The 22,789-nt window shown below is 41.5% G+C and overlaps 1 protein-coding gene across 2 annotated transcripts in view; it reads right to left on the bottom strand.

Moving 5' to 3' along the window:
* MYO10 (myosin X) overlaps nt 1–22,789 on the bottom strand; it is a 160,402-nt gene that overhangs the window by 66,677 nt on the left and 70,936 nt on the right. For both annotated transcript variants that reach the window (XM_057428891.1, XM_057428890.1), the window contains 6 exons: nt 11,578–11,765; nt 3,764–3,898; nt 2,680–2,804; nt 1,778–1,791; nt 1,570–1,654; nt 795–898 (listed from right to left, as the gene is read on the bottom strand). In XM_057428891.1, coding sequence (XP_057284874.1) covers nt 795–898; nt 1,570–1,654; nt 1,778–1,791; nt 2,680–2,804; nt 3,764–3,898; nt 11,578–11,765 — 651 coding nt within the window. The remainder of the gene's footprint in view (nt 1–794; nt 899–1,569; nt 1,655–1,777; nt 1,792–2,679; nt 2,805–3,763; nt 3,899–11,577; nt 11,766–22,789) is intronic.

Genomic DNA, 22,789 nt, shown 5'->3' with positions numbered 1-22,789 from the left:
CTGCATCCACTACACGTTAATTTGCCAGCTTGACAGATAGCTAAGCAAAAATAATTTGGTGAAGGTCATAAAACCAAGTATTTTGTCTGATTTTTAAAATCTAACACATATTACCTCAGTGATATAGTATGCAATTAGCAATTTTCCTAACAGTCAGTATAGACTAATTGCTGTAGCCAGTTGGTGTGGGTATAAGACACAGAGCCATTCAGAAAAAGCCTCCACCAGGACCTGGTTTTTAATCTGTGATTACACTTTCTTCAACTCTGTTGTGTAAGTTACTCCATACAACTGGATCTCCCATCTGCAACACAGAGAATCACACATGCAGAGGTGCTTCTCTCCCCATGTGCTGCACTGCACATGGGGAGCATGTAGATGCTCGCCATCTGTAGATGCGACATAATCTGGGTAAAGCTTTAGGATGGAAAAACAGTGGAAGCAGACATAGCTGTAATATAAAACAATGCAGGGAAGGAAAAAGGCAAGTAAACGCCTTACTGTCTTCCCAACTGCTATTCTTTTAATTCCAAAAATGTAACCCTTTCACTAAATTACAGCACACTTTGAAATGGTAGATTAAAAATCAAATACTGGAGGGAAGGTAAAGACATGCTCAAAATGACAGTGAAGTATTATGATAAAATATAAGTCCCTGTAAAATTAGTGCCTTGGTGAGAGAGCTGCATGTCCAGGTAAGCACAAGAAGGCTTTGTTCCCTGCTCTGCCAGTGGGCCCCAGACACCTGAACTTCCAGCATTTTTAAAGCATAAAGAACTAGGGAAACAACTCACAATGACTTCCTTGAAAGAATCTTTGTCACTGATTGTCTTATCCGCTATACATCCAGACTGATTCAGGTAGTGGTAGTTCTCCGGTACAGACAAGTAAAAAGCATCTAATCATGGGAGAAAAGAGGATGAGTAACAAAAAAGCCCAAAACAAAAGCACCCCAAAAATCACTATGTCAGAGTTAAACAGATCACAATTCATATGTTCAGAAATTACAATGATGTGAAAACCAATGTTTTATATTAAAAACAGATTTGGGTTTTTATTTTGCTGGTTTTTGCTTTATTTAGCTGCACATTAGAGACAACTCTACTTTTTAGCATGCAAAGACAGCAGGCCCAAAGGGAGATGGCGAGACAGCTTTAGGCAATTTTGCACATATACAAATGTCATTTCTTTTGTTCAGTGGATTTATTCTTTATGAGAGAGGATTAGGGGAACCAGAATTATTTCTCTCTGTTGCTGTGGAGTTATTTAGTACCAGCAAAAATATTCAGCTTGAACAGAATGAGGCATGTTTGTCCCCAGGTAATTTTCCCAGGGCTACAGCAGGAGCTGGGAGAAAAATTACCAGCAGCTCAGTGACAATCTTCAACTAAGCAGGCTGCTTTATCCAGCTGAGCTCAAGTTCACACTCATCGAATCCCAGCTGAATAAATAACCTATTTCTCTGCTTGGGTTAGTGGGTTTCTGCAGTTAAATTCTCCACTACTGTCACCATGGCTGACCACTAGCAGGAAGCCACCGCAGTTGTGTGGCTTGTGCTTTGCCACTCACCTTTCTCTCTCTCTTCTATCCCTGCCAGCAGAGCATAGAATATATGATAATTTCTTTCCCCAGGGTTTTGTCTTACTACACGATTCTGTCAAAGTAAAAAACAGTTTCCATTTAAGCAATATTTTTTAAGAATACGTTTTATACACAATTTCAAAGAAAAATATTAAGTCAAACAAAATTAACTGAGAAAAAGCCAACATCAACTTACTTTTTCCAATAAATCTATAGCCAGGAAGAAAAAACTTCAGTCAAGGAATAAAGTAAAAAGCAATTAATGCACAAGCTATTTATGATGTTCCTTCTTTCATCTGAGACAACAGAAGAGCATCATGGCCTTTTCTTATGCCTACTGCTATAGCAAAATGAATAAAGTAGCAACAACAATGATATTGCAGCAGTTCTAATATCAGTACGTTTCCACACCTCCTGCTCCTTCATCCCATCAAAACTAGACTTCTCATATTCTGGATTTTATACATCTGCTTTCCTTTCCTTTTTCATTTCCCTAAAACTTGGAAAGAGCTTTAAGGATGAAATTTGTCCCACTACAAAAGCAACTTATGTTCAAAACACTAGGTAGGATACCCTGGGTATATTCATCATTTCTACACATCTGCTGCTCTGGAGGAGCTGGCTTAGAGTGCAATTTTGCCAAATGCAGGATAAATCCAAGGATTTAACGCACCCAGGCTCATACTCCAGAAATTCAGCAGCTCTGCTCCTTCAAGTGCTTTTCCAGAAAAGTTAGAATTTATCTTTGGATATAATAAATGAAGGAAATAGATGACAACTGAAGTTATCCCCAAGAACTCAGGCTGGTTTAGCTCACTAGGTAGGAACGTGCAAGAGCCATGCCAGCACTAGCAATACAAGATCCTGATCCTCTGAGAGTATACACACCTCACCCCACCACAAATGGACATGTATTTGTGTGTACAAGCACATGCATAATTTGGTGCTACTGCTTCCCTTTCGCAGCTCCATCAGCTCTATTTAATTGTGTATGTTTCCAGACAGGGTGAAAGGACAGACAAGGGCAAGGCACTTCTCTAGCAAGCCCTCCACAGAGGTATAAGGGGGGGGGGGGGTAAAATCACCAAATGAGGATACAATCTATAATTCTTCCTCCCTGAATGTTTCCTTTTTGACAGATGTTCAGCTGAATGAACTTCCCAAAGCGGCTTGAGTTGTTGTTGTAAACAGTCTTCGCATTGCCAAAAGCCTCCATAATTGGGCTGTGAAAATACAGAACGATAAGAGCATTAATGTGTGACCAGCATGCCAACGGCTTCACATGGGACTGCTGAAACGAACAGCACTCTGAACAGCTCGCTTCTGACACCCTCCTCAGCCTACATCCTCAGTAATACCCTCAATCATTAACAATAGGCATCCCAATTTTCTATGAAAAGATGCAAGTATTCAAGCAACAGGAGGATTAATGGTACTAAGCTGCTCTGCAGCTTACTCTGTAACTACTCAAAAGATGCACACAATTCTCACTGCAATACTCAAATTATAAGACATCTCAGCACATGCAAGTTGCTAGACAGATGTAGGAAAAACAGTCCTTGTCCTAAGGCAACTGAAAAAGAAATAATTATCAAGATAGAGCACGTAAAGAAGAGATGAAGTACGATAAATGGAAGTAATAGCATCTCAAATTGTCTTTCCTTTTAAATAGTTAAGAATCATGTGTTACTTCATTTGAACAGAGATTTTTTTTTGCATAGAGTCTGTTCAATTTATCTGATGTATCTGCTCATCTGTCTTATCAAGTCTCCTTATCCTCCCTTCCCTCAGCATGCTTTTATCATTTGCACACTTCATACATGCTGTATCTTGTTCTACCTTATCCTCAGGTTATACAAACCAAACCAATGGCTTCTCCCTCCCACCACCCATTCCTCACTCTGATTATCTGAATTCAGGGGGCCCCCCCCCCCCCAAATGAAAGCCACGATTAACGCTCTGTCCATTTCAAAACTCTGCTTCTTTTTGCCTCAATAAAATAGACCATTTTGCTCACAACACTCGAGCAGCCAAGTAATTCTGTTTAATGGAGAATTTCCTCCTTTCCAATATTACTGTTCAGTAAACATGCCCCCATCTTTAACTACACTGCAAGCTCTCATTTCAATAACAAGGATTACATCTTCTGGAAAAAATGCCTGTGTATTAAAGGACCTAGTACCTGCTCTCAAGAATAGCTTGCTCTACACAGGAGGTCTTCTTTTTGCAGGAGAGCTCCAGTGAATGTTGGCTCATTGCAGACAAGAACTTGAGAATCAGCTTAGTGCTTTCCGTCTTGCCAGCACCACTTTCACCACTGAAAGAAGTAAGAGGAGGGAAGTGTTTTCACAGTTCCAGCTGCCAGTGGAAAAGCCCTCTGTCTGGCCAGCCCTCCCAACCATAAATTACTGGAGGTTAGGAAGACTGAGGTGATTAGAAATTATACCCAAACAGCAGCAGAATACACCTTTAAGCTTGCTGAATATGACATTCAACAGAAAATTCAAACTATCTTCAGACATCATGCCAATGTTCAGACAGCATTTCAAGGCGCTGATTACATAAGGATGAACAACACCAATGAGGCAACGAAGAGCATTCTGAACACAACAGCTATCAAACAGTTCTCACCAACATGGAAGAACAAAGTTAGAACAAAGGCATGGCAATGGCTGGGGAGAAAGTCCAGAATATGAATTAAGCTTAAAAAGTTTGGCATTACATTGCAGCAATCTAGCTAAGGAGAGAGCCCTGTTGTGAGAATGAGGAGGTTAGAGATACCAATGCATATTACAACACACAAAGGCTACTAGTATAATTAATACTGATATTCTCAGTGAGCTACATATTCTTTAATCAAACTTTTTAAATGCCCAGCCAAATAAACCAGATACACATCACTTCAAAATACACACTTTTCACCTCTCAACACTATCAGAGATGTAAAACCTTTCCTCTTCATCCACAGCAGTACAAAGCTATTTGATGATGCTATACTGAGACTTTAAAAATTGTTAGTTTTTAGGAAGTTAGATTAATTAGCAAGCAATCATGCTGATGTAAACAGAAAGCAATATACTTCTCTTCAAAACCAACACTCTAAAAAAGGGAAGGTATAAATCTATCTCATTTCTTCTATATCATTCCCCTTCAATTATGTAGCATTGTAATTAACAATACACTGTGAGACATTAAGAAACAGAAGTTGCAGTTGAAAGTTTGTCTAGTGTGCTTACTTTTCATCTGAAGTCATGGCATTCTATCATAAGATGCAGCCTAATTCCTAGTTTTTCTATTTCCTAATTAAGCTGTACCTAATTCAAGCTTACTCCAGTTTACAGGAGATCTCATCATGAGATTTTTATCTCATCCTACTCTGTCCATTGTAGCAAGTGGGTGTTTTGTCACTGACTTTGATGGATCACAACTGGGCACATGGAGCAAGCTGTCTATTTGACAGTCTTCTGTTGGGCCACTGCTGAGTGATTTTAGATTACGGCAAAGTATAATGATGCTTTCTGGATCAAAAACAGCAAAGAAGAGAGGGGCAGCCCAAGAAAGCGGCCTGGCATTTTCCTGCAAATGACTGCTAACAATTACAAAAATAATCAGGGAAAAGGCATTCAGAAAGCCATGAGACACAGTTTGGTAGGTGAAATTTAAGTGTTTCCCAAGAATCATAGAATCATAGAATCACAGAATCACAGAATCGTTAGGGTTGGAAAGTACCTTAAGATCATCCAGTTCCAACCCCCCTGCCGTGGGCAGGGACACCTTACGCTAAACCATATCACCCAAGGCCTCGTCCAACCTGGCCTTGAACACTGACAGGGATGGAGCATTCACAACCTCCCTGGGCAACCTATTCCGGTGCCTCACCACCCTAACAGGAAAGAATTTCCTCCTTATATCCAATCTAAACTTCCCCTCTTTAAGTTTTAACCTGTTACCCCTTGTCCTGTCACCACAGTCCCTAATGAAGAGTCCCTCCACAGCATCCCTATAGGCCCCCTTCAGATACTGGAAGGCTGCTATGAGGTTTCCAAGCAGCCTCCTCTTCTCCAGGCTGAACAGCCCCAACTTCCTCAGCCTGTCTTCATACGGGAGGTGCTCCAGTCCCCTGATCATCCTCGTGGCCCTCCTCTGGACTTGTTCCAACAGCTCCATGTCCTTTTTACGTTGAGGACACCAGAACTGCACACAATATTCCAGGTGAGGTCTCACAAGAGCAGAGTAAAGGGGCAGGATCACCTCCTTCGACCTGCTGGTCATGCTCCTTTTGATGCAGCCCAGGATACAGTTGGCTTTCTGGGCTGTAAGCGCACACTGCAGCCGGCTCATGTTCATTTTCCCATCAACCAACACCCCCAAGTCCTTCTCTGCAGGGCTGCTCTGAATCTCTTCTCTGCCCAACCTGTAGCTGTGCCTGGGATTGCTCTGATCCAGGTGTAGGACCTTGCACTTGGCATGGTTAAACTTCATGAGGTTGGCATCAGCCCACCTCACAAGTGTGTCAAGGTCCCTCTGGATGGCATGAAGATGTCAAGAAGAACTACAGAGTCTTTAAAATACTTCATAAAACTTCATACAGGATATGCTATCTGCTGATATGCAAGTACGATTCATCCATCATACTTACACCATCTCAAACAAATTCTGTAGTATTTTTACTTTAGCTTTACTGATGTCTGCCTTTTTTTGTATTTATCCCCTTTCTCTTTGCAGGCCCTCACTCACTATGTTCCTGAGCCCACAAAGGAAATATTTAAAATTTCCTATATTTAATATCCACCCCTTGTACAAAACATTTCTACTGCAAGCATTGAAAGAGCTTCATGAACCTTTGCAAAAAATCATAAAGCGATACGTACTTATTCCTGCCTAAATTCTCACCCTCTGAGCAGTGTATAGCTCAACAGCAGCGATACAGGTACCAAGGAGAACATCAACTCTTTCACTGACACCATCCTTCCTCTCCTCCCACCCTCTTGTCCCATGCTCTGGAGCATCTGTAGTTCTATGGAAGCTGAAAGTTACCCCACTGTAATTGAGAGCAACCGAGATATCCAAAGCTAATGGAAAAGTATTTCCCGTGACTATCTCTGGTACAGTTGGTATTATGCACAATTATACACTCTTGATTTTTTCGTAGACTACGAGAGGCCCAGAAATGGGTCAGGCCAAAGATCTACCTGCCCACTGCCATATCTCTGACAGTCACCAAACGGAGATGCCCAAGGAAGACAAACAATACTTTCCTTCAGTGTTCTTTCATATTCCAGCTATTTGCTGTTCAGAGGGTTCCTGATCTAAAACCTAGTTTCTATGTGTCCTTTAACCCTCAGTGGATTTATCATCCATGAATTTCTAACCATACTCCCTTAAAAAGCATATGATCATGTCTTGTTCTTTCAGATCTGCCTCCCATTAACACCATTTGATGCCCCTTAGATCTCATATTGGAAGGAGAAACCAATAACTTATCGCAGCACTCTCTCTACTGTCCATGATTCCATGGGTAGGCCCCCCAGTTCAGGTTGCCTGTTTCCATTAGCCGTTCCCACAGACAGAGCCATACTATACTTCCAATCACTCCTCTGAATCACCTCAACGTCCTCCTGGATATAAAGCAAGGGGGGAAAAGGCTTGTGCAAAATACTCAAGGCATGAACAAAGGATGTATTTACCCAATGTCCTCTACTCATTTACTAGTAACCGCTCTATTCAGTTTTACAATAACCATTGAGCACCAAGTGCATGGGTTCCTGGAGCTCTCTGGCATGACAGTAAGATATCACCCCTGAATGCTGTTGTTCAGTTTGGGGCCCATAATTTTATGTGTGTCAAGTTGGCTCTACATTTTTCCTTTATGAAAGGTTTTATAAAAAACAGTTATTACCAATGAGATGAAAATTAAGAACAAGAATGCTCAACTTTAAAGGTGTTTATTCAACCTTACAGCACATATACTAACGGTAGGTTAAGTGGGATCAATCTTTCAGACTCCTTAGAAAGCCTACATCTACAAGAAGTTGCCAAGGCTAGTAAAAGAGTGATGTCTTTTAGTGCACAGCCAACATTTCCAGCAACCTTTCCACCCCATGAGTTCAAATGCCAGCTCATTCTACATCACCACATTCAATATTGCGAATATATTGAGTGTGACAGCAACCCAGAAGGCCCCCACTTAGGAGATCTCTAGACTTTCTCCATGACTTGCTCTATGCAGGGCATCTCGCTAAGGGCATAGCAGCCTAGGCTCCAGACTGCTGTAGTGGAAAAGGGGTCACTGAGAGAGACTCCTCATTCTGAAGGCCATAACCCGAGTGAGGCAGCATCAGCACCACTCTGAATCACTTCTCAGTTCTGTCTTCTAGCTTTAAAACCACAAAGACAAATGCACACAGACAAAACAGGCCCTTCAGCAAATACAGTTCATCAGAGGCACATCTGAATTTTGGTGTGTCAGTCTCATACGAATGTCTTCCCATCACAAGTCTGGGTCTCATCCAAAGACTGGTTTTATTCACATTGATTTTCAAGCTGAACAACAAAACAAAAATGTCAGGCCATCATATGATAACAGAGAGAACAAACTGCTGTCAGACTGATTTTACACTCACGGCACTGACTTGAATGTCATTCAGGGTGACTGCTGCTGCTCCTTCAACTGCTTTACACATCTTTTTGAATGCTTTCAGGTAATATTAACTGCCATTGTCTCAGAGAAGAGCATGTGTTTGCTTGTGCACAGACTAGATCACTTTAAATAAAGTAGCAACAAAAAAAAAAAACCACCAAACCTCCCCTACAGATATTTTCCTATTCTTCCAATAAAGGAGTAGAGGTTTGAACTTGGTCCTGACTTATGAACATCAGATAGATAATCATGGGGGAATTTGATCCCTTCCCTACATCAGGACAAGCTGTTTGGCTATTCCTTGAGTAAGATGGACTCCCTTCATGCTCCTGCTGAGGCACCCAGCTGAAAAATCAGAAGATGTTAATATTATTTCTTTTTAACATGTCTGTTGTAGCACTGAATTTAACTGTGGTGGGCTCCCCCCCCCCTCCCCATTTTAAATTAAACTGCACCCTGTGGTTAAGGTTCAGATGATCACGAAGCTGAGCATTCGCTGATGTAGATGTTCTTGTCTACATGAAAACAAATAAACAGCCAGATAAAGGATTTTTAGCCTGGGAGAGCAAAAAATCCCATTTCACAACTCTGTAAAAATGCTAATGCAGAGTTTGTGCACAGCTCCTTCAGTATGACATTTTGTTGACATTTTGGGCTGCTAAATCATTTTATTTTTTGCAGCATTTTCATGAATTAAAATAAGCCTGTGTAACACAGACTGGTAAATAAGCATCTTCAGATGACTCCATTTAATATAATCTCCTCTGCATTTCCTTCCTCTTTACCTCTGGTCTGGGTGGTTACACTGGAAAAATGGTCTTGCATTTATATTATACATTGAGTCAATACCGATGACGGCTTATTAATTCAGGTTCTCGCGTTAACCTTCACATCTTACCCCACCCAGACAAATATCCCAAGCATTTCCAAACAGCAGAAGCTTTTTTTTTCTCCAACGCAGAGCTGCGCTAATTCTGCACGCCAGCAGAGGGCACTTCAAGTCCAGAAGATCAGCAGGAAGCGTTCAGCGCCTCACCTCATGGGTGCCACTGGGATTTTAAGATCCAAAAGTTAGGAGAAGGAGAAACTGCATTTCAGAGCATGAAGCCTACACGAACAATTCACTCATTTTAATTGGATGTAACTGTTAACTGTGTGTTCATGATGCAGCAGATTTTCCTTTATATAATCTCTTACATTAAATACAAGACCAGAATATTTGCCTGAATTCAGACACTGCAGAGCTCCATTTTACCATTTTTATCAAATACCAGTTGCAACGAAGAAAGCCTGGCAGTGCCTTGTTGCAATATCTAACTCTAAGCCAGTAAAAGATGAAGCAGGAACAACCAGGATGCTGAATTTGATAAGCACATTGTAATACCTCCATTTCTGATGCCCCAAACTAAGTATATGACCACAGGCACTTTCCTCAGCCTCATAAGGGCCACTGCAAATTTTCAGTGATCTTAAAAAATCCTTCCTTGAGTCCTCCAGAAATACAGCAGATAATATTGGTTTAGAAAAGTAGATTTGTCTTCTTATTTTTCTTATTTGAATTGCGTGTTCCCCCAGTTTCTGTAGAAACAAGGTACCCTCACAAGGTTGTACTGTGACCATTGTCTAAAACACTGAACTTACACAAATCATTGTTTTAAAAGGGACTGCTAATGCAGAACTTCTCCACATTCTGGCTTATCTAACCAAGTTTTATCATGGCTTACACAGCGGGGACTGCTGGAGACTCCTCCAGAATATCAGAGATTTCTGCTTACGTCCTTTTAAGGACACAACCTGCTTTTCTCTTGGCAGCTTTTGGGGAACTGTCAGGAAAAAGAAGATACTTGAGCTGGTACAAAATGGCAAAAATACTGGGGGCCACCTGCTGGGCACCAGAAATGATTTTGGTTCCCAAAATTTGGGTACATGGACCGTTAACAAGTAACTACTTGGCATTAAAATGTGAAAGCATGAGTCCAGGCTAGCTATTTGCACATGACAAAGACCTTTGCACACTCCATCTTTTCTTGGAGTGTCACCTGGACTCAGCTTTGTATGCACAGTACTATGTATTACGTGACAAAATGGAGAAATACACTGAAGAAAGCTGAAAACCGCAATCAGTTCTGTCTTTGTGCCACAGCCAGGCAGAACCTGCCTAGAGGTGATGGCAGGCAGGGACTGTGACCCGAGAACTTACAGAAAGTTGGAACCAGACCTAGATGCATTGCATATGATCCACATTTCTAACGACAGCCCAGGCGCTGAACTACCTGTGCCAAATCCTCCTCTTACCCAGGAAGCCTTGCAAACTGGCCTGTAATCTTAAAAGCCAATAGAAACTGTGTCCTACAGAAGGTGCTGCTCTCACTCTGCCTCATTCCCCTCTCTACCCATGCCATGGTCCCATGGTTGTCACAAGGGCTCCCCTGTGGAGGTTGTGAGACAGCCGAAATTGTGTCACCTTCTGTCTGAAGGGCATTTCACACTTAGTATGTGCTGCAAACAGGCTTAATCACAAACACTGCAAAGGCGAGAGAGGAGAGGGGAGGGAAACACAAGCTCTCTCAAGTCACCCCCAGACATCACTCCCACACTGCCACTGCCACCAAGCTGCTCTTCCTGATCCTGCAGGCAAGGCTTCAGTTTCCCTGCCTGCATGCGAGCCAACGCAGCTGAGCTGGCAGGCAGGGAAAGGGAAAAGAGCTGGCTGCGTTTTCAGCTCTTCTGGAGCAAGAAGGAAGGAGGAGCTGAAAGCAGCAAAAAGCTATTGAAATGCCAACTGCTCTCAATGTACATTGGGCAGCAGCAAAACCCTCAGTACCAGTGCCACAGCGGATCAAACAGGAAGCTATTTATCACCATGAAATTAAAACACAACAAGATTAAGCAAGGAAGATTAATCAGGCAGAATTAAGTGGCTGAAATGAGAAGGGTTTTCTCCTTTGCTATTCTTATTTAGCACATTTCTCAAGACTTGTAGGTTATTTGTTCTTCCCCTCTTGACACAGCATTTAGGGTTTAGTAGTAACAAACTACTGAGCTGCACAGGGATTTTTTAACTAGTGGGGAAAGCACTTAGGGTAATATTAGATGGGTGAGTAGCAATAAATGGTCAAAAATACAATAGATTTTTTTCATTAAATGATATTGGAAGCTGCGTAAGAAAAATTAACATTTTGTTAAGAGGTCCACAGGATGATACAGAGGAAGTTCAGAACTCTCTCCCAAAACTGATGGTTTAAAAACCTGCATGCTTTTGGAGTTCTCTATGCGGTCCAAACCCATGCTCCTAAATCACCTTGGAAGCCTCACCGGCAGGGGCAACCAAAGCAACAGGGGCAGCTGCCGTTTACCTGATGAGGATGCACTGGCTGTCATGGCGCTTCCAAAGGCAGCGGTAGCACTCGTTGGCCACAGCGAAGATGTGAGGTGCGATTTCTCCCATGTGGTGCTTGCTGTATCGCTCCATGGCAGCACAATCGTACAGTCCTGGGATGCTCTTGTAAGGGTTCACAGAGGCAACTATGGAGCCAATGTAGGTCTGCAAGCACACAGCCCCCACAGAGTTGTTATTATACACAGGGTGGAACAGATTAACACTCTTCTCAAATGAAAGACAACAAACACACATTTGCAACAGCCTAGCAATCCCACCTGGTTGATGAGGGAAAGCATGATGACACCGTCTATTTAGACTTTGGTAAAGCATTTGACACTGTCTCCCACAGCATTCTCCAGGAGAAACTGGCTGTTCATGGCCTGGAAAGGTGTATTGTTTGCTGGGTAAAAAACCACCAAAGAGTGGTGGTGAATGGTGTCACATGTGGTTGGTGACCAGTCACTAGTGGTGTTCCTCAGGGCTCAGTACTGGGGCCACTCTTGTTTTATATCTTAATTGATGATCTGGACAGGGGGATTGAGCGCACCCTCAGTAACTCTGCAGGCAACACCTGCAACGGTTGGACTTGATAATCTTAAAGGTCTTTTCCAACCTACATGATTGTACGATTCTATTTTTCCCTGTTTTCTTTCTTTCCAAAAAGTTGTTTCCACCTCTGTCACATTTTCATCATTACCTCACCTACAGAGCTTCTTGGCTGTACAAATCCCTGCCTTAACACTGCTTACAGATGCACAGTAATGCCTATGAGCACTGGTCTATAGCTGCTTCTCATGTGTTTGTAGGGACTTGCTGAAATTACTAAAAACCTGACTGTCCCCCAGGTATTGGTGAGAAAGTCCATATTTCTTTGTAGAGTATCCAAGTCCTTCCCTGTTACTCATTTTTAAAACAGAAGTAGAAGACACTGTGGTAGACACTAGCACCATTATATGTTGTTAGGTCCTAAGAAAAGCACGTGAACTGGCAGATGCTCTCAAAACACTCTGTTTCTGCAACTTAATTTATTGCTAGTTTGCTGTGCAATGGCAGCTGATTAGGCATTCATTTCTATCCCATTGCAATTAGGGAACACATCAGTTAAAACCACCCAGGTAGCAGCTTATACCCATTCCCACTGCCTTAATTCATTAGGCTGCAGTACTCTCATCATCTGCAACAGTCTATTTGCAATGCTGTTCATTTTCTCAGTCACCCTCTATGCACGTCAACACATTTCTCAGATGAAATTGAACTGAGGTAGGAGATAACACGAAGCACGCTCTCTCCAGGATTTCCAGCACATCTGGGGCACGTGGAATTAATTGATATGTGCAGTGTTACTGCTGTGATGCTAATTTCATTTTGTCAAGCACCTTTTCCGCGGTTGCAGGCAGGAAGCTGACACCTGGCTTCAACAGCCTTGCAAAGCCTCCAGCCCTGCAACACGGTCCCTGTGTACAGGCAGATGCTTCACCAGCAGTCAGCCCTCTCGTGCTGACAGGAGCCAGCTGTGAAGCTGACAGTAGGACTGGGGCTCTCTTCACCTCCTCAGCACCCAACCCACAGAGGGCTGGGTAAGGCAAGCAGCATCTTGCACGACACAGAAAAGCAGCCCCACATGCTCCTCCTGCAGCCTCCCTCTTCTCCTGGGGGCACTCACTGAGACCAGGGGCCATCGTTTCCCCCCACCATTTTCCTTTCCTCTCTGCCAGCATCTTCCACAGCATTTACATTCCACTTCTACCTCACTCCCTCCTCCTCAATTCACATGTAATTATCACTGTGTATCAGCTCTGCTTTCTCACTGTTACCCTGCTGTTACATTCCCCATTATCCACCTGTTCATCCTCCATCACGCCAGCACAAGCAGCAGCTTTGAGCTTTTGCTAAGAGGACTACAGCAGTGTCCTTGAAGTTATGACAATTTTATTAGCTGTAAGGGGAATATTCCTCCTTGCTGTAACTCAAGTACCCTTTACAGAGCTGGGAACTTTCAGTCTGTGTGTTTTATAACCCACCCACCTCCCACCCCGCCTCCCCCCCGCCATGCTGTGCAATAGCTCAGAAGGTTTCATGTAGAGGAAAGATACCATTTCAACACAAGATCGTATCACAGGGCAATTACAGCTCTGAGACAACAGCTTAATTTCCTGGGATCATCCCCTCTTGGGCTCTTAAATAACTAACAAGGAAGTCTCTGAGAACAAACTTCCCCAGTTGGATACATATTTTGCACAGACTGCAGGAGCAAAATCTTAGAGAGATTTTTTTGAATATATGAATACAATGGAAGCACGACCAATAAGACAATTACAGAACTTGTTCTTTACCTTGCTAAAGTCTGACAAAAGCCTTACTAAACTGTAAGAACAGTTAACTTAAGGCATGTCATCACTACAGATGCCATGGCAAAGAATCAAATAAAAAAATCCCTATGAAACATGGTACCATCTAACTTCATAACTGTAAGCATCCACTCTATAGATTCTGCAGGATCAAGAGCCTGACAGTACAACATTACTAGCCCACAGATCTTCCTGTGACAGATACAGCACTGGCAAAACTGAACCAGCACTGGTTACAGTGTGACTTTTACTGCTTCTCCTATTGCAAATGGTAAATAATGTAAGAGGTGACAGCAGCCCGCTTCTGCACAGACTTACTTGACATGAAGCAGTCTTTCACATGGCTTAAACATCACTTTCAAAAATGGTATCAACACTTCCAGAATATTAGTAATTACTGAGAATAAGAAAAGTCAGCTGGCTTCATTGCCTCGTAACTCATGTAAGGTACCATAGAGAAAAGGTAGTGTATCATGGCAATAACAGGAACCTGGTGAATAGCAGAAATGGTACAGGTGAAAACAATTCTGGAATCACCTGATCCTCAGGACATGTCATACTTCAAAAATTCTTTCCCTTTCTTTCAGCAAAAATATGAAGAACCACAGCCTCTACTGAAATAGCTCCTATTTTGTGGCTCCCGTGTTCCAGTGCTTTGAGTATGTATAACCCCTTTGCAAAACAAGTTAAATGTGTGCACAAATCGCCACCAAATTATAATGATACAGACAGAATAAAATCAAGACCTGAAAAAAACAAGTTCTTCATCCCAAGGCAAGATCACAAGAACAGCTATATCCTTCACAGACACAGAGGATCAGATTTGTCATCTACCAAATGTCATAGTCCAACACCGGAACAGCCGCACAAGGTAACTGCATGGACTAAGTAGGAGTTTGCTGGCCAAAGCGAACATTTCACCTTAACCCAAGGTAGCTCAGCAAGGTTTTGATGAGCTGAAGTAGCGCTGTTATTAAAAACCATTCCCGGTGTTAAAAGAGTTCCTATAAAAAGACAAATCTTCCCAAAGTCTTTTTAAATTTCCTCTGGGATACTCAGCAGCAACAAGATCTGCCACAAGAATAATCTCTTACATCACTCCCAGTCACTTTGCCATCCAGTAACTATCACATGCTCTTACTAGCAGCAGGATTTTATAAACAGTAGATCCTACTCCTGGCTAGCCTCTACCCTGGCACCTCTAAGCACCATGAAGTCAGGAACTTGAGGTATGGCGTGACCTGCACCCACAGGCAGATGAGCAGCACCGCTTCACCACCTCTCTCCCTGTTCCTGGGGCTCTGCTTTCCCTCCCCTGAGGACTCTGAGCAGCCACCCAACATAACCCCTTTTTGGGAGGGCAGACTTTCTGGTTTTGCAAGTGGAAGCACCTTAGAAGCAAGTTAAACCAGTGTAAAGATACACAAAAATGGAGGGCCGTTCAGCAGATGGGTACCGTCTCCTGAGCGCTATTTCTGCACCAGGCATCAGCATATGGCAAATCAAAGAAGTTAACAGTCAGAAGCAGTACCTCTAGGTTACTTGATTATGCTAACATCACAAGGCATCCATTTAGATGAAATTTTAGAAAAGGTATTTTCACATAAGAATGTCACTTCCACTTTGCTTAAAAAGAGAGAATCAAATTTTCCCTTTTTTCTTTGCAGTTTCTAATCTGATTCTTGCAGTCAATAATTACTTGCTTTAATGAAAGCACTCCAAAGCAGTTACGAATAGGAAAAATGCTCATACATCTGCCAGAGCACCAGCAAGCAGACAGGGTTTCTGCAACTTCCAGTTGAAATAGCTTGAGGCGTATTTCAGAAAAATACTGTGTAGAGCTCTGTCACAAGCCTGACTTCTTAAACGGCAATGAAGAGGGCAGTTTACTTTTCTGTTATGCGACTGACTCAGCACTTTAGACAGAACCACTCACAAACTCTTTAACTTGGTTGCTACAGACTAAAACAGCAACGATTTGTTATCAGATCACTGCTAATCCATTAGTTTAGAATTTATTAGAACTGAGTTATTCAGCCCCAAACCCAACACAACACTTTGATTATCATATTAAAAAGTTGGGTTCCTTTTCCACTTCCAAATTTTTACTGAAATTTTACATTGACACTGCATCTCTCAAAACACTTTCGGTCACAAAGCACAGACACTCCTACTCCCCCTTTTAGCACAAAAAAGAGGAAATAAGATTGTTTGCTGATCCTCTAATGGGACTTTCAAAATCAGGAGTTCAAGCCCTGTCTTCTCAGCTAGTCATTCAATAAGGCAATGGCATCTCAAGAGTCAAAATGAAAGATGTGCTTGAGAAAGGAAGAGATTTTTCATCAGTTCTCTGAATGCTTTTTTGTTTTGCTTATTGCCTTCTGATAGCAATCAGCTTTGAACCCATGTCTTGAAATCACCCGACTTCTTCAAACACTCAAAGACAATTAGTTCTTTAACAAGGTTCAAGAGCTCATGAAGATTTTTGATACCCACAGAAATACTCCAGAAAAACTTGCAGTGGTCACAGTTGTGCCTAACAGAGAGGCTTGACGTTGTTTTTTAATTAAGACAGTTTGCATTATTTTGATGCCAAACAAATGTAAATGATGCAAAAAGCTTCAGTGGTTAAAATACACTTTTTCAAGTTAGCTTAGAATTACAAGAAACAAGTATGCAATAAATGAACTAAAAATACAGTTTGAAATGTCTGTCTTTCCCATGCAGAAAGGGCCTTTGGACTAAAAGAGGAAGAAGTAGAGCAAGAAATTTCCCCTTCAAAATTTTCTTTAGGTTCTCTACATGGAAAAAGCAATGAAAAAGGAAACTGCCCTAATGCAAGATCACTTAATTGGTCCTATAAACCAAACAGACTAAATATAGCAGGACTACCTTGCTCTTTTTGGGGTATATCCTGTCAGGTTTGCTCCATATCCAGAAATCATCCACCTTCCACTTCTTCCCCTTTATGTGAAGATTTCTGCCTCTCAACGTAGCTTTCCTATTTCTGAGGATCCTTTATGACTTCTGTGTTGCACTTAAGCTTGCTCTTCTCATTTAAGGCCATCAGTTTTATCCCACACTTCTCATGACCTCCTTTCACCCTCTAAATCAAGGTACCCTCTGTACTTCCCAGACTTCTAGCACTCAAGACATCCCATTCCTCCTTAAATAAATAAGAGTACAAAAATGGGGGGAAGATGGACGATGATGATGACTTTTTTCTGCTCTTGAACCAAGTCTTTCATCAGTAATTACAACTGAAATTAAAACTGCTTGCAGTATTAAAACAGGCACAAGGAGGCTGCATTCTTCAGTTTCTATTATTGTGTTTCTTCAAGGATGCCAAAAATCAATATATTCTTTACAACCCGGTACTAGAAATGTTGGAACTGATCAAATACAGAATTAAGATGTTTTGCTACAGATATATACCTTAACATTGAGAAACAGCACTTTGTCCAGCTCTCTTAAAAGCACTTTCAAGATTTTCTGCTTTGGGACAAGAAAAGGCTCTATCTCATTACAGAAGCAAAAGCATGTTTACAGATGTCTCAAAAATTATGCTTCTGGGTTGTTTTTGAGCAATGCCTGACTTTCCTGGAGTTACTTAAGGAACTAAATCTGTGTCTGAAAAGTAAGGGTTTGTTGTCTTTTTTAAAAGGGGTATTTGCATCAAACTGACAATTTATTCAGCAAGTATTATTTTCCTGGGCTTACCCTTAATATATGGGAAACTTCAAACAAAACTGCAGTGCAACTGCCTGACTACAAAGCTACTTATATGCCACTTTTAGACTTTATCACTGATCACTGTTCCACACAACTGGCAGGTCTCTCATACCTTTAAATCATCGTGGCCACAGAAACATTACCGAATTACATCATTGCTCTCACAGAACATGCAGAGGCAGACAGCATTTGAAAGACCACAAAATAGCTGTCAAACTTACGAAGTTTTGAACACCAAATTTCAAGGTGTCAGGACACAAAACCTGGGAACAAAAGAGTTTGCCCCATACTGCAGATACAGTCTTTTCATTCCCGGATATCTCAGGTATAGGGATTGCTGGTAATCATGACTGAGTTCATTCTAAGGCAAACATAACTTGGTCAACCACCACATACACGTCAGCATAGCAAAGAGGATGGCTGGGCCATATTTTGGCATCTTTTCTAAGGGAGGCGGTAGAACGGGCAAGGGTATGCCATAAACAGGATGGTAATTAATGCCCTTGTTCATGGTAGAACCTTGATTTATCCTCTCGATGGTAAATATACACCATCTTTCAGCTAGCCCCATGCTAATTTCAGTGGGATGGAATCCAGTTGTCTCATGTCTGAAGCCAAGCTCCTTTCTTAGAAACCACAATCAAAATGAAGTACTGAGCTACAAGTTTAGATGCTTTCAACCCCTGAAGCCATTTCTGAGACAGAAATGTCATGCTTTATAATCATCTTCCTGTTTGGACTTCTGCAGCCCTCACCATGTTTGGTGGCTCATAGTGGGTTTCCAACTGCCTAAATTCACTTGAGCTGTGCTTGTCTTTATCTCCATGTTGCTTGTCAATGAGCACAACATTATGACCCCTAAATTGTCCTTTTTTCTTCTCAAGGTCAGTTGTAGGATCAAAGACAAAATGAGCTGTTTGTAAACACACCAGCTGCACGACAAATGCAAGAATTAGCATCCATAGGAGAGGACCTTCAGAAGGGAATCAGAACATGCCACCTTAACTCCACAGAAGGCTCAGAGATGGTGAAGAACCAGAACAAAACTAAAAGCTCTCCATGGCTTAAGAGATAGACTTGTAGCTTAATCACATCCTATTTTTGCATTGATTTCCTCCTACTGAATAGACTGTTCCATGTAGATGGATATACTCTGGGAAACTCTACAAGTGTTATTCAGAATCGGCACTAAAAAAAAATACAAGTGGGAAGTATTAAACCCATATAAAGAGAAAAACTGATAAAAGAGCACTGTTAGAGCCAAAGGTAAAAACCAAACCAACAGACAGTAATACTGATGCCGGAGAGACATCCTTCTTTATTTAAGAACTTCACAGGTTTCTAGCAGCTTTTCTCCTGTACAAAAAGGACCAAGACTCCTTGGTTTTATTGCACTTTTTTTGCTAAGTAATACTATACAATCTCTACCATGTAGCAGTCCTACCTACTGGATGTTAGGATAATGATCTTTTGTGCATAGACTGTATACAGTTATGGAAGAGTATCTCTCTCCAGCATTGAGAAGCGGTGAGAAGAGGTGACCTCGTGAACAAAACGCACAACTGATCAGGGTAAGACATTGATTTTCGTAATTTTCACGGTCTGAATTACAGCATGCGAATGTAGATTTTGCACATCAGACTGTAGTAATCTGTGCGCGCAGCTTAACTCTAAACAGGCGATCTCTAGCTCAAATCAGAAAAGCACCACAGAGCATCAACCCCATGGCTTCTCACTTCATTTCAAATGGCCTGTGGCCACACACTAGTTCTTCCCGCTTTGTTATTGCGCAATGCTCAAATGAGTCTTTCAAAGCTGTCTGAAGGTCTAATTCACCCTCCAGCAAGGGAAAGAAAAAAAATGGTCGTCTTCCTTCCTATAGATTCATCTTGGGAAGATGAAGGGGCTTTTCAGAGAAAAGGCATGCAAAGGAAACAGAAATGCTGGTAGATGACACACCAAAAAGCAGTGTCTCTAGTACACCAGAGTAATACTTTCAATATAAAGCTCGGAGATTTGTTTCAATCTACTTGTGAATACTTTACACACTGATATCCAGATTTTAATAACTTCCATAGTCCTTAATGTTTTGAGACCTCTTCTATAGAAAGAACTTTTTTTAGGAGGGGAGTAAAGCAGGAGTAGGGAGTAAGAAGAGCAGGAATTATGCTTTAACAGAGCATGAAAACAAAAATCAAAAGCCAGAATAGCTGAAATCTGTGTCTATGCCAGGTAGTTCGTTAGATGGCCTTGAACAGTCGTGGGTCTAGAAATCAGCACTAAGATGGTAAATGGTATTAGCAGTCAAAAACCTGCTTAATTTAACTTTTGGACCCCACTTGCTTTTAAAAGGAAAGACTGTCAGGCATCAAAAGGAAACAGCTGAAGCTGCTTGGAGAAATGGACTCCATCTTTTCAAATAAAACTAAAAGCCTGGCTATGAATCAGTGGTCCACTTATGCAGGTAGACAATAACTAAAAAAGTAATTTAATTCATTCTCAGCTTAAATGGGTTGGCTGTGGCCTTTTAGTATTAAACTGCTGGAATATGTGAATAAGGCAGTTGGACGGCATCGCACAAGCAGTAAATTCTGTGCAGCTCACTTTACAGTCAAAGCCTAATTCACGTAAAGAAAACATGTGCTGATGACAGACAAGCAGCTTAAGTTTTGGAGCTGAAATTCATGCCCACCTCGCAATGCCTTTGCAGGACTAGGAACAACAGACCCTTACAGAAAGGAGCCAAAGCTTACCTGTAAGCAAGGCAAAGGCACACGCAAAAGCGTTCAGCGCCATTTGCAAAAGCTCTGTCTGAACGGCAATAAGTTGCCGTTAGCACTTATGCAAATGACTGAAGAATTTTCCTTTTGATTCTGCATGCTGGTTTTCTTTCTGTTTTCAGCTCGTAAGAATTAGCAGTGACATCCAATACAGGTGTGGAGGAAAAAAAAAAACCACATGAAAAGAAGTCTTCAAGTCTGAGAAGACATCAGTAATATGTACCATCACCAATGACAAAACCTGCTAAAGATTAGATTTCTACTTTGCAGTTTTAAATATGAGGTTACTGTTAAGTAGGGCTTAGGTATCACTCCAAACTCATGAAAGTCAACAGGAACTGACCCTGTTGACCCTGCATGTATTAGTTGGTAGGGTAGTCTCCTACCAATCAACCATATGAGAAGAAAACTACTGGTACAGAGCGGACAGGAAAGCAAATTTTTATTGTTTTAATAAAACTTTGATGCCCTCTGCCTCTCCATCTGTCTCACAGAAAGATGACGGAGGGCAAGATCCCTGGCAGCATACACACACACGAGGTTACCAACAAGTACCTAACATGCTGCAAACCATAGTATAAACTTATGTGTTTACGTAGCCATTGCATACATTGCACAGTGTTTGCATAGCTGCAATAGTATACTCAATTACACAGACCTTTCTGAGCAGCTCCCTGTTTAATGATATCATCACAACACCTCAGGCTGAAATATTTGCTAAGATCTGAAAATATGCACCTTTAAAATCCCCAAGTTTTAAGGACAAAGTTCAGGCAAACATTCCTTATTGCTGTTGTGGTTGTTAGCAGTCCCACAAGTTCTACAGTATGGAGAATTCAGAGGCAAAGTTGGTTAACCAGCTGATGGAATTTGTTTACTTCTCACATCATTGCAACTATGTTCTTCCTCTAACACATATTAAAAAAGAAAAATAAATAAAAAATTAAGATAATTGGCCTTTGGCAGGCAAATGTTGATCTATATAACTGACCATCCTTTAGAAACGGCAATCACCAGAAATAAAGTCCACTAGATTTCCAATTAAAAGCCTGCTGTGTTTTTATAGATCTTTGTCTGCTGCTCTCTAGTAACAGATGCGAAATGGAAGCTGTAATTAATGCTTGGAGACAGGAATTCACTTTGAACTACATTTTGAAAACATTATCTGATGTGTGTAAGCATAACATGCTAATTATGGAGGTAAGTAACATTTGTCATGCATTCTTAGCAATGGTTTTCTCTGCTCTCACCTCTACTGAAAGAGCTGGTGGAGAGAATTTTCCCCATCTCTCCATGGGCATGGGGACAGGAAGGCGTGAAACACACTGTGATTCACCAGCAGACTTTTCAAATTTCTTTACTGTAAAGGCAGAGCAATTAAATAAACAGCAGTTTCCTCAGTGACCACAGAGCAGATCCTGCAAACCGGCTACTTGGGACTACTCTAGAGCATCGGATGCCTGTGGAGAGGAGCTGTGCAACCACAGCTGGGCTGCAGACAAGACCAGGATAAATATAGTCCTAGGAGCTAGTGTAATAACCAAGGACTTGGTCTAAATGTACCTGTACAATATTTATATATATAAATCTTACGGTACTAATTAACAACACAATTTGTGTGTACCAATGTTTGGGGTTTTTTAAAAGTCTGTGGTCCACACTTATTTATACCATGGAGCGTGACAGACCAAAGACCAAGGCCGTTGAGCTGTCCAGGATGGTGCATGGGTCCTTCATACACGTATTTTTTTTTAGGTTCAGTTTCTACAAGGAGTGCATTCAAGTTTTTCTGTTTCAGAAATCAGTCACAACATTTTTGTCTTCATAAGTAAACACTTCGGGGCCGTTGTCTTCTACTGATCTTCCTTTGTGCCTCTGCCTCTACCTGCACCAGATGTGAAATTAAATTTCACTGTACTCAGAAAAAAATGAATATGCAAAAGCCGACACAAACAACTCACAGGGAACAACTGACCTGGATACTAAAGTGTCTGTCTGCAAAAAGGATCTGAATAAACCCCGACACTGATTATTGATTAATACTGCACAAACATCAAAAGATTGCCTCAGGGAAGCCTCATGACTTCAAGGGAGATGAATTATCTAATTACTGCAAGTTTAACAGACTACAACTGAACATGCTGCTAAAGTAAACAAACAGGAGTAGATTAAAAAAAATGCTGCATAAATAACTGAATACACCTTTTAAGAACAGGTAACTGAACATTCAGCGCAATGAAGTGGCCAGGAGCTCTGCAAGCAGCCTTGTCGGGGACGTGGCAACTTTTCCAGTTTAACACCTTCTTTAAAAATTGGAGAAATGTTG

This window comes from Pezoporus wallicus, unplaced genomic scaffold (genome assembly GCF_028554395.1).
Source record: "Pezoporus wallicus isolate ANWC-B61680 ecotype Strahan unplaced genomic scaffold, APGP_CSIRO_Pwel_v1 contig_6658, whole genome shotgun sequence".
In the NCBI taxonomy this organism is placed as follows: Eukaryota; Metazoa; Chordata; class Aves; order Psittaciformes; family Psittacidae; genus Pezoporus; species Pezoporus wallicus.
The sequence above is the reverse complement of the archived record's forward strand: the minus strand, read 5'-3'. Positions and strand labels throughout refer to the sequence as shown.